General features: G+C 51.6%; 1 protein-coding gene and 1 long non-coding RNA gene across 10 annotated transcripts in view; both read left to right on the top strand.

The window, feature by feature from the left end:
• Positions 1-6,272, top strand: part of CACNA1E (calcium voltage-gated channel subunit alpha1 E) — an 82,974-nt gene extending 76,702 nt beyond the window's left edge. For 5 of the 9 annotated variants that reach the window (XM_090146021.1, XM_090146023.1, XM_090146024.1 and 2 more), the window contains 7 exons: positions 459-559; positions 900-1,006; positions 1,206-1,314; positions 2,179-2,307; positions 4,055-4,235; positions 4,339-4,532; positions 5,557-6,272. In XM_090146021.1, the coding sequence (XP_090002147.1) occupies positions 459-559; positions 900-1,006; positions 1,206-1,314; positions 2,179-2,307; positions 4,055-4,235; positions 4,339-4,532; positions 5,557-6,093 (1,358 nt within the window). In that variant the 3' untranslated portion in view covers positions 6,094-6,272. The remainder of the gene's footprint in view (positions 1-458; positions 560-899; positions 1,007-1,205; positions 1,315-2,178; positions 2,308-4,054; positions 4,236-4,338; positions 4,533-5,556) is intronic. The other 4 variants (XM_090146027.1, XM_090146026.1, XM_090146025.1 and 1 more) reach the window with 3 other exon arrangements.
• A 4,360-nt stretch (positions 6,273-10,632) lies between these two features.
• LOC116230378 (uncharacterized) lies at positions 10,633-16,903 on the top strand. The gene is made up of 3 exons (XR_004167213.2): positions 10,633-10,720; positions 16,095-16,197; positions 16,494-16,903. It is a non-coding gene; the product is annotated as an uncharacterized LOC116230378 (long non-coding RNA).
• Positions 16,904-17,586: the final 683 nt, after the last annotated feature.

Genomic DNA, 17,586 nt, shown 5'->3' on the forward strand with positions numbered 1-17,586 from the left:
TTGGGAAAGAGCTGGGAAGAGGGTTTGTGCTGCTACAAGGCTTGCTCATGTTTGGGGAAACACCCAGTTCACAGAGAAGGTCTCCTGTAAGTCATTCTGGAGCGTACGGGAGCAGCAAGCTGAGCATCATTTCACAGAATCACAGAACGGTTGAGGTTGGAAAGGACCTCTGGAGGTCACCTGGTTCAACTTAATTGCTCACAGGCACCATTAGTCTGTTGATGTGATGAGGATGTGCATTTTGGTGGTTTATTATGGTGCCTGCCACCTCCATCCATTTCATCTCCGCCCATGTACCTAAATGTTCAACTCTTTCACTGCCCCAGTGGTGAGAAGTTTGTGGGTGATCATGGCATTCCACAGCTGGGTTCTTCCTGATATCAGTGCTGGTGCCTTCAGATCTGCTATTTTTTTTGACACAAAAGCATCCCTTTTTCCTTCTCTTCTCATGCCCTCAGCCTCTGACCTGACTGTTGGCAAAATATATGCAGCCATGATGATTATGGATTACTACAAGCAGAGCAAAGCGAAGAAACAGAGGCAGCAGCTGGAGGAGCAGGTGAGGCTCAGGGAGGGCCTGTGGTGCTCAGGATGGGTTTTTTTTGGAGCACCCTCACAGGGACAGCATGCTTCATGTCACATCCTGACCTGACACCTGTCCAGCCCCGAGCTGGCTGGGGAGCCAAATTGAGGATGTCCAAGGGGCTCTTGGCTCGTGTGGTGCTGGCTTTCAACAGGTGCTGCCCATCCCTTGGTGCATGTCGGGTTTTGTTGGCTACAGACATGCGTCCTCAGCCTCTGACAGTGAATACAAGCACACCCTCACCTTCCCAAGCTTTCTAGTTAAAGAGCTGGACTGTGTTTCATGCAGGCTCAGCTTCTTCATTTGTTCCCCTCAGAAAAACGCGCCCATGTTCCAGCGCATGGAGCCATCCTCTTTGCCACAGGAAATCATCTCCAATGCAAAGGCTCTGCCTTACCTCCAGCAGGACACCCTCACGGGGCTGTGAGTATTACCTCAACAAGGGGTGAGGTTTTCCTGCAGCTTCTCTATTTCTGGAAGGGGGAACGGGCACTGTTTCAGCTCTCCAAGGAGCATGGTGGTTGTATTGGGGATCTCTGTATCGGGGCTGAGCATGGGGACCTTCCCCAAGTGACGGCAGCACCTGAGTCGTGCCCACCCTGAAGCCAGACCATTATTGCAGGAGCAGCCGAAGCGGGTTCCCCTCGCTGAGCCCGCTCTCACCACAGGAGATCTTCCAGCTGGCGTGCATGGATCCAGCCCAGGGGCAGTTCCAGGAGCACCAGTCTCTGGTAAAGCCACACGCTGCCTGCCGGGCACTGCCTGTGCTCCCAGAAGGATGCTGGTGGGCGCGGGGAGGTGTGGGACCATCGTTGTGTTTGAATCTGGCCCCTCAGCTCTTGCAGACAAGGCTGCGAGCACGGTCTGATGCCCTGCAGTAAAACATCCTTCTTTTTGCAGGCTGCTCTTTTTTTTCCCCCTGAGCGCTCATTTCGGTGGGTTACCCCGTGCTGAGCGATGGTATCTGATGTTTTTGGATTCGTGTCCATTTTGTTGTCGGTGCTGGTGTCCCCAACCCAAACCATCACCACAGGGTGCACCCCTCCAGCCTCGCACACATGCCAGCAGCAGTGTCCGTGTGTGTGTGTGCATCTTTACACGTATTTCTCTCTCCGTGTCTGTGTGTGTGCAGCCACGCACTGCCACAGTGCCTGTTGGGTACCACCGTGCGTCTCCAGCCCGGTCTGCGTCCCTGTGCTCTGTCACACTCCGTGAGCTGTGTACCACACACATGTGCAGTCCCTGTCCCTTCTGCCAACCCTCCCTCAATCTGACACGATTCCCCTAAATCAGAGATTGGGAAAGGAAGTCAAGCCTAAGTGGCTGGGCCAATCCAGGCAATGTTTGCACTGCCAGCACTGAAGGAATGAGGTGTGAGGTGGACTTGGACATAGAGTGAGCCTGAAGTCCCACACCTGAGTTCGCCTGGTCTGCAAAATGGAGGTCAATTTGAGTGGCTACAAGGCTGTGATCTCTCCCAGACTTCCCCGTTGGCCCACTTAAAACCCACCTCAGGCTGCCTGTCCCCTATGAGGAGTAGTGCCCAACCGTGCCCCAACCCCATCCCAAGAGCTTGGCTGTGTGTTTGTTTCCAGGAGCCAGAGGTTAGGGAGTTTCAAAGAGTGCAACCCTCTAACCGTGGCAGCTACCTTCCTGTGGACACTCAGGACCACGCTGTCTCTGGGAGGGCCTCCTCCATGCCTCGTCTCACTGTGGATCCCCAGGTAAAACCAAGCAAAGCCCCCACGGGTGCCGGGTCCAAGCAAAGCCTACCAGGTAACACTGGTGATAAAACCTTCTGAGCTCCACAGCTCCCCGGAGCACCAGTGGGGTGTTCCACAAGGAGGAGAGCTGCTGTCCCCTGCGTGGTGGGGACCAGCAGTGCAGAGCAGCCAAAGGAATTGCTCACTTGCTCTTGGAGCAGGATCGTGCTGGGACACCGCAGGGAACCGATATAATAGGACAACCTCCTTTCCTCCAGCCCTGAGATTGGCTGAGATGTAAGGAGTCCCTGCTCGGATGCAAAGTGATGTCCCAGAGAATGAAACACCTTCTCCTTGTGCCCCCTTGTCCCATCACATGTGCTTGTCCGCATGTGTCTGTGGACAGTCTGTCCGGGTGAGCCCAGGCCACATTTCACCTCGTTTGTCTGGCTGGTTTCTCTGTTGTTCTGTCTTGTATTCAGCCTCAACTGAGACGCAGAAGGTTTTCTGGGATTTGATTTCACAATCCATCCCTCTGAAGTCTCCAGGTCTGGTTCCTCACAGGGGTGCTGGTGCAGCCTGGCACCAGTGCAGGGTGCTTTGGGGAGCGCCAAGGGGAAGGGAAGCTTTGCCTCATGGAATTCAACTGTTTGGGAGATGGTTGGGAATAAGGGAGGAGAGGAGATGGGAGAAGGACCTGAGGCTGGAGAGGCAAAAAGCTGCTAAAGTAAAGTGGAGGGAAATTCATAAGATGGTCAGAGGGCTGGAGCACCTCTCCTAAGCTGAAGGAGCTCATCTTGTTCAGCCTGGAGATGATAAGGCTCCAGGGACACCTCATTGTGGCCTTCCAGTACTTGAAAGGAGCTTATAAGCAGGAGGGGACTGAGTTCCTATGTGGTCTGATAGTGATAGGACAAGCGGGAATTGCTTTAAACTAAAAGAGGGGAGATTTAGGTGAGATGTTAGGAGGAAATTCTTCACTAAGGGTGGGGAAGTTGCCAGCACTGCCACCCAGAACTGTGGGTGCCCCATCCCTGGAGGTGCTCCAGGCCATGGATGGGCCCTGGGGAGTCTGAGCTGAGTGCAGCCAGCTCATGGCAGGGGGGAGCTGGCAGGGCTTTTAGGGTCCCTTCCAACCCAACCATTCAGTGATTCTATCAAGGGGATGATGTTTTCCAAAAAGAATACGAGATCACAAGCTGGAAGGAATGGAGAAGGTAGGAAGGAGGAGTGAGGAAGAGGAGTGATACAATGGCAGTGTGAGCAGGGAGAGAGGGACTGAATGCAGGGAAAAGGGGACATGAGGATAAAAGAGAGAACAGGACAGGGGTCTGAGAATGCTGTGAAAATAACCATTGAGTGAGGAGCACTGGAGAGTTGGGGCACTCCCTACTCTCTCATCATGATTTCTCCTGAAGTGCCCCCATTTGCTCTGCTGGTCCCATTCCCAAGGTGGGAGGGATGCTGTGGCAGCCTGGGGGCCATGGTTCAGTACCCACACTATCACTGTGCCATGGGCAGGATGCAGCTGCTCCTCCTCTGGCTCCCAGAGCTTTGAGTCATGCTCAGGCACTTTGCTAGCAACAGTCTTCAGACAGACCCACTTTCTTTCTGCCCCTGATTCATGGCGAGATCATTTAGGGGCGTGTGCCCAGGTTGACCACCCCTAAACCTCATGGTGCTAAGGAGCTCGTGGTGGGAGCAGCGATGGGGCTGTGGCTGGAGCATCCTGTGCTCACCCCATCACCGTCTGGCCGGGCCGTTGCAGGTGGTGACGGACACCAGCTCGATGAGGCGGTCGTTTTCCACCATCCGAGACAAACGCACCAACACCTCCTGGCTGGATGAGTTCTCCATGGAGCGCAGCAGCGACAACACCTACAAGTCCCGCCGGCGCAGCTACCATTCCTCGCTCCAGCTCTCTGCCCGGCGCCTCAACGCTGACTCAGGTGAATGAGAATCCCTTCCCGTCTCTAAAAATCAACCCGATGTTATCCTTCCTTGTCACCACCGCGGGGACGTGGAACAAGGGACCAATGGGCTTTGCTGCAGGCCACAGGTCCGAGGGGCACCGCTCGGGTGGCAGGGAGCGGGGCCGATCCAAAGAGCGCAAGCACTTGCTGTCCCCTGACATCTCCCGCTGCAACTCAGAGGAGAGGAGTCCCCAGGCACACGATGAGTCTCCAGAGCGGCGGCGTGAGTCCCGGTCCCCCAGTGAGGGCAGGTCACAAACGCCCAACAGGCAGGTGGGTGGAAAAGTCTTTCTTAAGTGCAAAGGGATGCTTGGTAATGGCCTCAAGTTGTGCCATTGCGGGGGGATGTTCAAGTTGAGTATTAAGAAAAGGTTCTTTTCAGAAAGAGCAGCAAGGCGCTGGCTGCCCAGGGAGTGGTGGAGTCACTGTCCCTGGAGGTGTTGCAGAACCGTGGAGATGTGGCACTGAGGGATGTGGGCAGTGGTGGTGGTGGGCTGGGGTTGGACTTGGTGATCTTAGAGGTCTTTTCCAACCATAATGGTTCTATGATTCCATGCTGGGGGCTCTGCAATGGCTCTTCTCCCAGTGGTGCGTACAATCAACAAATGTAGTTAGCAGAGTGGCGTGGTTAAGATGATATTCTACAGGTTGTGTAATTAGAAATATTATCGTGGTAGAAAGCGATAATCAAAGATAAACGAAATGCTCACCCGTGTCCTAGGCCTCAGAAGAAAACTCCAAAAGGAGGGATCTCCAGAAAGAGATCCTTTCCAAGTGGCAGTCAGCCCTTCAATGGGGTCTAGGAGAGATGGAGCCAGGCTTCACCCCTTCCAGTCACAAAGCTGAATTGCCTTCACCTGTGCTGCTGCAGCTGACTCAGTGCTTGCTTCAGGTGATCAATCAGTGGTTCAGGCCCTGACTCAGAGTTCCCATGCAGGTGACATCTCTTCTTGTCCCCAGTGAGAATGAGAATAGCATTGTGTTGGCTTGATGGTGCCTGCTGCACCTCACAGTGTCTTTGGAGAGAAGGGAGGTCACCACGTAGGTTCTGGTGCCTCTGGAGCTGGTTTCACCACCACGGCACCTGCTCCCTGCTGAAGCTGAGGAGTCCCAGCTGCACAAGCTGGAGATGCCAGCGCTCAAAGATATGCTACCAGTGAAGAGAGCGTCAGCTAAAGAGCACTTAGCTCTTCGCACTGCGAGCTTGCAGTGCCCTGCTCTGGTTGGTCACCTTACACAAAAAGCTTTTTGCGTGTTGCCACCACAAGCAGAGCTCAGACCCTGTGTGTCTTTGCAGGGAACGGGCTCCCTGAGTGAAAGCTCCATCCCCTCCATCTCGGACACCAGCACACCCCGGCGAGGCCGCCGCCAGCTCCCACCGGTGCCCCCAAAACCGCGTCCCCTCCTCTCCTACGCCTCCATGCTGCGGCACGCTGCCGGAGACGCCTCACCACCTCCCGACGAGACCGAAGGGGGGTCCCCGCTCCTCTCCAAGGAGCCCAACGCCGCCGGCCTGACCGAGTCTTCCAGCTCCCCAGCGGGGAAGCCGAGCCGGCCGTCCACCCCGCAGCGTTACATCTCAGAGCCCTACCTGGCCCTGCACGACGACTCGCACGCCTCGGACTGCGGCGAGGAGGAAACGCTCACCTTCGAGGCGGCCGTGGCCACCAGCCTGGGTCGTTCCAACACCATTGGCTCAGCTCCACCTCTGCGGCACAGCTGGCAGATGCCCAACGGGCACTACAGGAGGAGGAGGCGAGGGGCCGGGCAAGGCGTGATGTGCGGGGCCAGCATCGACGTGCTCAGCGACACCGAGGAAGATGACAAGTGCTAGAGGTTGCGTCCCCGCCGCTGCCGCCCCGCCGCCCTGCCCTCTCCAATGCATGCTCTTCGCCACGCCTGGGAATGAAACGAAACCAAAACCAAACGCAAAGGGGGAAGTTAAAAAAAAAAACAAAAACAAAAACACACAAAAAAACAACAAAAACGCAAACACAAAAAACACAACAAAAAAAAAGAAGAAGAAGAAGAAGAAAACTCAACTGACCGGAATGGGGAAACAGAAAAAAAAGAAAAAAAGTCTTTGTGCAAAAAAAAAAAAAAAAAAAAAAAAATTAAAACCTGTCGACTTTCATTTATTACGATCACTTTTTTTTTTTCTGCACAGAGAAGCATTTGGCCAGAGGTGGAGAGGCCTTGGCTGGGGGCAATGAGAGCACCCAGCTGCAGTGAGAGGCGCTCGGGGATGCCCCTGAGCAGGACCTGGCAGTGCTCATGATGCTGCTTTTGTGCTCCCCATGGCCAGAGCATCCCAGCACGGGGGTTCTGTGCTTGGGTTCGTGCTGCCCCGGCTTTGAGTTTCCCTCCCTAATGGTGTCATGCTGGCCCAGGGAAGGGGTGAGGTGTGGGGTCTGGGGGGGCACAGGGCAGATAGCAGCAGCTCTGCCTTCCCAGGGGGCCAAGCCAAAGCCAACTGGTTTGTTCTGGGGTGGGTGGAAGCAGCGAAGGGGGGCTCAGTGCAGCCGATGTACCCCGTCTTGCATTGAAATAGCTGTATTTCTATAAGGAGAACTCTAGGTGTGCCTGTGCGTGTATATACGGTATGTGTGTGTATATATATTTATATGCTGTATATATAAAGATATACACATACATGGATTTGTTTTAGTCATCTGACCAAGCCCCGGCGGGGTTTGCTGGATGCAACGGAGAAGCAGGGACATCCCCCTGTCCCCATGGCATTCACAGCAGTGGGAATTGCATTTTCTGCCTTAGAGGTGGTCTGGCAAACCGGTAACCCACTGCTCCCCACTGATAGATGCTATGGGCACACGCAGCCCCGCTCCTGCATGTGCAGATCAGCCCCTGCCCGACTGCTCACAGAGCTCCCCCAGAGCAAATCCTGCCAGCTCCAAAGGCTCAGGCTCTGTCATGAACCAAAACCCTTTTTCTAATGGCTAATGCTTGCCCTTAGAAATAGGTTCCACTGATGGAACCAAACCTCCTACCAGTCCTGCTGGCCCCACGCAAGCCTCTTTGCTTCTGAGCCGACAGCTCCAGCTGCTGTATGTCCTCTAAGTTTAGGCACCGGCATTGTCTCCTCCCAGATGCAGCAGGGTGTCCCACAGAGCAGCCCCAGGGCTGGGGAGGTGGCAGCTCTTTGTGTCTTCATTGGGTGAAAGGATGGATTTGGGGATTTGGGCATTTGCATTTCTCAGACCCAGAATGGGACCCCAGAATGGGGCTGATGAGTAGCGATGCTTTGCAGTTTCCTAGCAAACCATGTAAAACAAAGCAGGCTTTTGCAACACAGAGCTTATGGGGCCAGGGGGTGGGGATGCGTGCTGCTGTGACTGCTGGTGGCAGAGCCAAGAAGAAGGGGACGAGGACACGGCATCACACCAATGGGTGCTGAGGCATCGATGGGCTGAACTCAAGCTTTGCTGCCTATGACCTCTGTTTTATTGACATGTGGGATATGTTTGTACAAGCAAAGCAGCCTGGTTTTCTTTCTTAGGGGGCAGCACAAAAATGCCCCTATCTGGCCTTTCCCATAGCAGCTCCCACAGCAGGCAGGGACTGTGGGGCCATGGAGGCTGCAAAACCAAAACCAACCCTGGCAGGGCTGCGGGAAGGACTGCACCAAGGGGGTGAGGAACAGCCCCCATGCACCACTGCAGCATCTCTCTTCGAAGTCACTGGACTCACGTTGCTGCCGCACAATGTCTCCCTTCCCTGGCTTTTTGAACGTTCCTTTCTCCTCCAAGACTCCAGATCTGCCGTCAGTGTTTGTTGTGAGCGTAGGAGGGGAGACAGGAGGTTCCCCCAAAAAAGGTGTTGGGAGGCCTGAGCCAGTGGGAGGGGGCGGGATGCTGGACTGCAGTGTGCTCGCTCAGACCCGCCGTGGAGCCGAGCCGACGGGCGGCCATGTACAACTTCCATGTTTTTTGTCAAAAGGAAAGAAAAAATAAAACCTTGTTGTAAAGAACCGCCCCGTGCTTTGGCTCTTTCTCACGCAGGTACTGTTGGCCTGGTCCAAAGCCTCCGGGTGAGTTGTCAAGGAAAGATGCTGAAGTCAGGGCTTGTGCTTCTCCTGCATAGAGCTGTTGGGAGCGCAGCAAGTTTCCAGGCTGTCAGCAGCCTGCGGCAAGCTGCAGGCTGGCTGTGGGTGATGGCTGTGCTGCGTGGCTTTGCAGCAGGGCTCTTGTTTTATTGTGGATGCTGCACCAAGAAGGGCTCAGGGAAGGATTGGGGCAACTGCTGTGCTCAGCTGGGCCACCTCAACGTGAGCCGACCTCAACTAAAGCAATGAGGGGAAGCGGAGCTCAGCCCTAGCAAGGGAACCTAGTGCTGCAAAGCAGGAGCCTCTGCTGCTAGGGAGGCAGTGCTCTGCCTGGCAGGCGTGGAGGCTAAAAAAAAACCTTGACAAATGGAACAGAAAGGTTAAAATTATCTGTACATCATCTGAATAACAATGGCAATGCAGATTGTACCTGCTGAGAATAGCTCCGGGAGACGGGGGATAAATTGGGAACTGGTGGGGGAGCTGGGGGTGCTCCTCCTTGCAGGGATGTGGGGACACAGACGCTACGGGAAATGAAATGTGACCTCTGGGTGCTGTCCTCCACCCTGCAAAGCCAAAGGAAAGAGCTGGGTGCATCTCTCAGTGCACCAGAGCCCTGTCCTGCTGGCAGGGATGTCTCTGAGCATCATGGCATGCCTGTCCCTGTCTGCCCTGCTTGCTGGTGCTTTGTGAGCTGCAGCGAGCTTTTCCCAAGCAGCTTGGAGGGGAGATGCCGGGGGTGGTTCTCATCCCCCCCCTTCCCTTTTTGTTCCTCTGATGGCACTTACAAGTGTGCTCTTCGGGTGTTGAGGATGTGTGTGGGATTTGAAGTGGGGCTGCGCTTACTCATGCTGAGAGCCACGTGGCATGGCAGGATGGCAGTGCTGGTGGCTCCTTGGGTGAGCATTCCTGCATGGGTGAGCATCCCCCTTCATAGGCAGGCACTCCCCTCCATGGGTGAGCATCCCACCCGTGTGTAAGCATCTTCCATGACGAGCACATGCAATTGCTGCTCCTTCTTTGAAGTGCCCAGCCTGGTTCAGCACCTCTCTTTTTTCATTTGTTTGATGTATTTATGCCAGATCCCACGTGAGCAGGCAAAATACGACAGGCTACCCTGGGAATTGGTTTCTGGTACACAATGCCTGCTGGAAACACTTTGGGAGCCCCTTTTGGGTCAGCTTGGGCATTATAGGTGGCAGTGGGAGAGAGGGAGGATGGGAGCCACCTCTCCTATGGGCTTGCATTGCCTCAGTGGAGTATTAATAACAAAATCCTTATAAATGAATGCATAACACATTAATTGCTCCCCTTTCCAGCTGGCATCTTCCTGGCTGAGCTGCACTGAGGACATGGGCACGATGCTGCCAGCACCAAAGGTACTGGTACCATTGGGGTAGCAGAAGGGTGGTGGATGTGCAGGGATTTGCTGGAGCCGGACCCGATCCAGATGCTCCGTATGAGTGCTCCCTCCCACGTTCCCCCCCCACCCCCCTCGGGACCCAGTCAGTCAATTTATGGAGCAATCTGCCATAGATGATGCGATTTGCAGATTGATTTTCACAGATCTGCTTCACGAGCATCGTGAGTGATGTGTTTTTTTGCCTTTCCAAAATGGGAGGAGTAGAGGAAGGAAATAATCCAACGGCTTTACCTCCTGATGGAGTTCAGCCCTCTGTTCAGTCCTGCAGGCAGAGCCTGGTGCCTGGGCTGCAGTAGTGTCAGCACGGCCTTTCACACAGCCTGATAATCCAGGTATAAAAGAAGCTTAAAACACAGTGCCATCACACTGTTTAAAATACTTTTTCAGAGGATGAGCTTCATGGACGCAGATGTAATTTTTGGAGCGCCCGTCCCAGCTTGAGCTCCTGCTCCTTCGGCATGTGATGTTACACCCCAGCAGCACATCTCACCTCCTTTCACAGCTTGCAGCACGTCTGGAAGTCAGCAGGAGCTGTGCAGAGGCACTGCCAATCAGCAACCCCCCCTCCTTCACCCCTGGGGAGCAGCGTCTTGCACCTCACAGCAGGAGTGAGAGCAGAGGGGTGCAATGGGGTGCCATCTAAAGGGCACAGACCTGGAGCTGGGTGGGTTGCAAAGAGTTGATATTGCAAAAGAAGAGCATTTCCAGCAGAAAACAACATGCTGCTCTCAGGCTTCCTGCATTTTGTCACCTCTCTGTGTTGGGGAAGGAGAGGTTCTCAGTACTGGCCCTCAGCTTGGTGCCTGCTCCCAGCTGCACAGGACGAGTGCACTACAGGTGTGTGGCATGAGCCTCTTAAACAGCCCTGAGCAGCTCTCCCTGTTTTTCCCTGGAGAGGCAGCAGGTGTGGGGTTGTCTCTTTGTCTGGATGGGTGTGTGGCATTGCTGTTCCTGCTCACAGCTGGGAAAACTGAGGTATGGGGGTGAAGCTGCATTTCCTGGGGGGTGGGTGGTGCTCTGCTGGGTGTGAGCTGTTGCTCCCTAATGCTTTCCCTTGCACAAAGCAATTCATTGCCTTGCTTAGCTGGCCGTTGGTGCTGTGCCTGTGGGACTGACCACTCAGACCAGTCTCTGTGCTGAGGGAAGAGTATTAAGCACTATTTTTGGCCACAAATGAGTATAACTCCAGTGAATTAACTCTGAGATGTTATTACTGGCTGTAGGAATGGGTCAGGTTTCAGCCTGGGGAGGACATAGAGAAGTGATGGTCTGCAATCATCTCTCTTAACTGCAATGAGGGCAGAAAAACAGTGGGTGCTGTGGCTGGCAAGAGGCTGCCCTGCAAGCAGGATCGATCAGGGGGCTCTGGCCCCTCTCTTAGCAGCACAGTCTGATTTCCTCTGGGAAATGAGAGGCAGGGAGGGCTGGACAGACTTCTCAGGTTGATGTGCACAGCTGTGAACAGAACGAGCTTTTGGTTTTTACCAGCGCTGCCATAAGGAGACATTGCAGATGGAGAACGCTGCACCCTCCATTCCTGACAAATGAATGGCTGGATATATAAAGCCTGAATATAAAGCAGGGGCTTGGGGAGCTTGTTTGGTGTTTGTATTTTTCCACAAGCTCCCGTTTCTCTGTGCTTCTGCCTCTGTTGATCACAGGAACCCTTTGACCGAATTCCTGCAGCACGTGGGGGCAGATGTGAGAAGCAGCTCTGGGCACAGCCGGGGAATGGTGAAACCTCTCTGGAAGTGCCACGTTTTAATTTGCATTTCCAGAGCTCTGGCAGGAACTCCTGCCTTGCAGTGCGCTCAGCAGTGGATGCGCTAAATGGCCGTGAGCCACCGACCCACTGGGGCAATCTGTTGGTTGGCAGCATGATAGCTGTCCTGGCTCTCCAACCAGTGGCTTGGGGAGCTGGGGGCTGGACCAGCTGGCTGCATTTTTGTAGTGGGTTTTGCTCCATTAATTTGAAGCTCAGCCTGGCTTGGTTTCTTTGGTTCAATAGGCTGCGTCGCAGGCTTAGATTTCACCTTGCGTTAAAATGCGTGGAGTGGGGAGAGCAGCAGGGCTGCAGATGCCTGTGCAGATTGCCCTAAGAAATGGGGAGCAAGGCTGAGCAGCTCCTAGAGAAAATCAGAGGGAATGACTGCCTGGCAGCTGCTCCTTCACACCGAGCAGCCCGCAACCTCACTGCAGAGACAGGGCTGCTGGGGGCAGCAGGGCAATAGTTCCTCAAAGCAAGTCAGCTTGGCGTGGGAAAAGCAGATCCTATTTCATGGAGGCAGGAGTAGCTCCATCAAACAAGGAGCCCAATAGTTCCTGGGTGACACTTCTCTCCCCAGATATGGTATCAGTGACAATGTGGCCACTTTGCTCATGTCCAGGCACTCCCAGCCTGACCTGCCTTGTCTTCTCTCGAGATGCCATCCCATCGTTTAACAAACCCTCTTTTCTAATATGTGTCTTGATGGCACCTCCTGATGTACTCCCCTGGGGATGGCCACTTCAAGCCAGTGTGGCACACTGGTGATGGAAACCAGGGCAGCACCCTCTGCCCTTTCCCACCATCTTTTCTTTCTGCTCTGCTTGTCTTGGTTATTCTTCCCTTCTTCTGGAAGGCTGTGGAAGCAATCAAGAGTTTGCAGTGATTTTCTAAGAAACCTCTGTTTCTTTGGAGAGCTGATTAAAGGCAAATAGGAGAGACTCTAATTGCATCCGTGCTTTTATCTCCTCCCGAGGCACCGAGGTTTGCCAGAAGAATCAGAAAACCCTGCATTCTGCAGGGCCGAGGAAACTCTTCATCTCCATCTTTAGATGCTGGAGCAGCGGGATAGCTGGCGGGCGAGAGTCTGTGATGCACAAGGACAAGCCATGGTGCTTTCCTCACTAACTTCCATCTCTGCCTCACATGTTTTCTAAGCAAATCTCTATGGAAACAGGTGCTGCTCGTAGCAGAGCCCCTGTTTTCCCTTTTGCTTCGCTGCCTGGGAGGAAGGAGAGAACAGAGATCCGTGAAGGATGGATGAGATTTGGGTTGGGCACAGGGAGCTGCTTCAGCTGCCTTGGCAGAGGTATCCCTGTGCTTGGATCCCTCGGTTCTGCCCTGCTGGTGGGAAAGGAGGCTGAGATGAGCCCAAGCTGAACGCTGCTCGCACTAGGGCTGCTCCAGTGTAGGTGGCAGGGCTGAAATGTGGGGATTGCTAGGTCCTTCCAAGCATGGAAAGCACTCCCTTCCCACTGCTCTTCCTGGGGGAATGGTATTTGTCTTAAGAACAGGCATTCAGAATATAACTTAATGTTGCTTTCTTCCCAAACCAAGCTGATATTAGAGCCTTTGTGGCTCTGCTAGAATTACAATATGTGATTACTGGAGTTGAAACACTGGTTAATTACCTAGTCATTTGTTGTAATACTCCCAATTAGCTTGTGAAAGCATAGCAAATGCATTACTTCACACCTGTTTTTAATGGCTTGTACAAGGTTATTCATAGATGGTGAAAGATAAGCCATTATGTGTGTGATATTAGGGTGTTATAGCACTCTGGTTCTTGGCTGTGCCCTTCCCTAGGCTAGGGAGGGCACGAATTCACACAACCAAGATGAACAGAGCACTTTTTCCACCACCAGGCCACAGGGATGCGATGCACAGCTTTTATGGAGGGCATAGAATGACTAAGGTTGGAGAAGACATCTCGGATCCCCAAGTGCAACCCCAAACCACCCCCCTCGTGCCCAATAACCACAGCAGTTCAGTCCCTCAGTGTCACATCCCCACGGTTCTGTAACACCTCCAAGGACAGTGACCCCATCACCTCCCTGGGCAGCCTATGCCAGCGCACCTCTGCTCTTTCAGAAAAGGCATTTCTCCTAATCAACTGCGTGGCAATGCCAGCAAGGTTCAGCTTGCTGGGAGCACAAGGTTGTGGTGTGTGTCCCCCCAGCCCCATTGCTGCTTGTTGCCTCTGTGCACTGCCTGATTTCATGCCCATGAGAACGCATGCATCAGGGCAATGTTTGCCCATACGAGTGCCTGTTTGCCCACACAAAACATTTGTACATCTGGCTTGGCAGATTGGTGCACATGAGAAAATGGGCAAGGAAACGCTGAGGCCTGGATGGCAAACTGGGCCTGTTTTTCTTGTTTTGTTTTGTTTTTTTTTTTTTCCTCAGGGAGGTACCAGGTTATATCTGAAATTGAAATGTGTCCTTCAGTAGAGGTTTGGCTCACAGATTTTTGTGCTCTCATAGTTGAAATTTTGCATCTGTGTTCAGCGTGGTAGAACATCTAAAACATTTGCTGGCTTTTTGCCCATAAAGCTTTGATGGTGATGGATTGATGGTTGAATGGGATGATTTTAGTGATCTTTTCCAACCCTAATGTTCCTATGATAACAGCCCTTTCCTGGATTTTTTTGTCTCAAGATCTTGCTGGTCCCTTCCCCATGCTACTCCAGCTTAGCTCCAAACAAGCTGCCCGTCAGCACAAGAAGGAGGGTTAACATGGGTCCTAGACCCAAACCAGGCACCTTCATGTGATGATGCCCTAAGGGGCAGCAATGGAAAGCAAGCTGTCCTGTCCAGGAGGCAGCTTCAATCTGCCCATAGCTTGGTTACATGCGAGGACCCAAGGATGTATGTAAGAAGCACAGCTCTATAGAAAGCCCTCCGCAGTGGTAGAAACAATCCCTGGGTATCTAGGTGCTGTTCCCCATCCAGTTTTCTCCCTCAGCAAAGCCACGCTCAAGAGATTATCCCAGCCTGGCTGATGGTTTTAAACCACAATAGCTGTGAAAGTCTCCATTATGCATCTCCAAGCTGCTTAGCGATAAAGTGGGTGGAGAAGGAAGCCACATTTCCTGCTCAAAGAGTGTGTGGGAATACCTTTTCAAATGTTAATTTCTCATATTTTTCAAAGCTACCCAAAGGCACCGATCCGAGCAAGCGCTAAGAAGCTGTGCATATCAAACCAGCTCCTGGGGGGTGTAGGATTTACAATGTGCAGAGATGTTTGTTGTGGGGAAGCGGAAAGAGCAGCCACCATTTCTACCACTTCAAATGTACAATTAGATGTGTGCGTCTCCCTGTAGCTCCAGGGAGAAAGGTGATGGATAGACGTGAAAGCAGGATCAGTCCAGGAGTTCTCTGTTCCCTCTCCCAGATCCTTCACCCTACAGCACCATCACCAGCCCCTAAGCAAGCAGTGCAGCCCCAGGTAGGGCTGGCCTTGATCGGGTGCCCAGCAGACACACAGAGCCCATCCTACATCCGAGGCCATTTCATTCCCCACTATTAAAATGGCCCACTGTAAAAATTCATCATCTTTCAGGATTTTGTTATTGATTTAAAAAAACGCTTTCTTCAGGAGCTGCCCAGGCAATGTGTGGCTAATTGGCTGTTGTTAATACACGTCCTTGGAGCTTTTTCTTTAAAAACAACGAGGAGGGAAAAAAAGGGGTTGTGCACAATTTTTAAAGCAGGTTTGAAAAGGGAAAAAAAATCTCTTGGGTCTGTACCCACCTCAAGTTTTAAAGTGCAGAATCTATGTCTGTTCTTGAATAAGAAATGCGTGCTGACTGCCAAATTTCAGCATGAAAGCAGCCAGAAGCTATCTGGAAAAAAAAAATGTTTTGCAAATACCTTTTGTAATTGTAAATTATTTTTTTAAAAAGAGAGAAAAACAGGAAAAAAGAAGCAGAAACTAGAAAGAGTTCAGGAGTCCTTTCTTTTTAACCTTTGAAAAATGAGATCTTGTGTAACTCAGAACCTAGAAGTGACATCTAAGCTGAACAAACTCTTCAAAACAGGAGTTTATGGTTTGCATCTCATTCCTCATAGGCAAGCAGATTTGTAACCAATGTCTCTTCATCCCAAGTGCTCGAGCAAGAACAGAAAATGCCTCAAGCCTGGCAGTAAATCCCACAAGGAGATTCAGAGCGTGCTGACCCAAAGTACAAATTACTTTATTTGGGAGGGTTTGGTGTGCCTCTGTCATTGTTGTATCCATGAGCCTTCGCAGGATGATGGGTATGGCCAAGCCTACAGCAACACAAATGGTTTTTGGGAGAGTTTCCCTGTCAATTTGGGTGGCTCAGGATGATGATGTCGTTTTTTGGTCTGGAGGTTGTCATCACTGAATGAAAGCACAGAGCTCCCAAGAGTTGGTGGGTTTGTTTCCCTACTGCTCTTCCCTTGGCCAACGTATCCTGGGGAGAGATGGGTGCATTCAGAGAGATCCCTCCCTCTTTGCTCTTCACTCTGTTTTGGCATTGTTTTTTTGGTAGATCTTCCTCTCAAGTTTAGCATTAAGACCAATAATGGGATTGTTCTCATCCTTTTCCCAAAACAGCAGTGAAATGAAACACGAGAGAAGGCATTTCCATTGATGAGTGAGAAATCTCCGTCCTCTTTCTGGGAACCGTAGACATCAGCTGGGTTGGACCTGGAGCGAGGTGAGCATCCCTTTGGTGAGCAACCCCTTCATCAGACCTCTTCTATTGGCTGTGCTTGAGGTTGGTTTGTGGCACAAGAGGAACAGCTCCTCTCCATCGCTGCACCCCAAGAGTGGGGCTGATGCTGATGTACTTCCCTTGCCCTGTCTCTCCTGAGCACTCCTGACTTAGTTTGGGTTTGCAGTCACTGCTCTGCTGCATAGTGCACAAACAATGCCTTCGTGATGCACAAAGCAAAGGAAGTCGTGGGGAAACTCTCTTCAAAACAGGCTTTTTTTTTTTTTTTTTTTCCACAGATCAAGTATTTCACGACCTAGTGGAAGTCACAAACAATATGGGGCCAAGCATTCGTAATGTTTGGTGCCTGTTTGTGTAGCTATTGCAGCTAATATCCCAAATAAATACCTCTGTGACTAATTTCTTGGAAGGATAAAACACAATGAAAGGAGCTGTCACATGAAAAGAGATGATTTTTGATGTTTGTTTTGTGTTTATAAACATAAATTCTGCCTCTTGGGCTGTGTAATATGCTTCATCTAAAACCCTGTTAGTCTCTTGCTAGAAAAACATATTTGTTTTCTGTCCTCGTCTCCAAAAGCCAAAGAAGCAGCCTTATCCTTCTCTCTGGGCTCAGGCAAACCTCTGCATGTTTTGCTGAAGATCTAGAGGTACAAAGTCTTAAATTCTAAAAATAATTACAGTTTCATTCAATGTGATTAAACTATGGAATTTTTTTTTTTTTGCTTAACAGCAACAATTTAAAAAAAAAAATAAATTAAAAAATCAAAACCTATTGGCGTCATCGGAACCTAAAAATAACAAGAAGACGACTGCTGGTGCCAGAACGATACCAAACCAAATCTATTATTGAATTAGATTCTTTCCAATTGTTGTTCTTAAGAATATATTTCCCGTTTTCCCTCGGGGTTTGTTTGGAGCCAAAGTATTCTGCCTGCCAGTGCCATTCTAGCACTCAAATTAACAAGAAGTGATGTCTCTTACAGTAAAAACCAATATCTATTGAAATATTGATGAAGCTGAGGAGCTGGCGGTGTCTGCTTCCTCGCTGCCAGCTGGGCATGCTGCATGGGGAAGGAGCGTGAGGCTACCATGCATGGGCTGTGGGTGGTCCAAGAGGAGTCCAACCCGTGTTGTGTTGGGAGCTCCTGGCACTCCTTCCTCCTTGCTTTCCTTCTTACTGGATCAGCAGGCTCTGTTTGCTTGCCAGGGTAGATTTTAGAGGTCCTGCTTGCTCTCTGTTTGCATAAAAAGTTACATCTTTTATTTATTTTTCCCAACTTTTTACTCTAATTAAGCTGCTATCAAGCTCATTTCATTGTAGCTAAACAACCTGGGACATTACCCTGTGATGGGGAAGGGACTTGATCC

This window comes from Phasianus colchicus, chromosome 9, assembly GCF_987193195.1.
Source record: "Phasianus colchicus chromosome 9, bPhaCol1.hap1.1, whole genome shotgun sequence".
Classification (NCBI taxonomy): Eukaryota; Metazoa; Chordata; class Aves; order Galliformes; family Phasianidae; genus Phasianus; species Phasianus colchicus.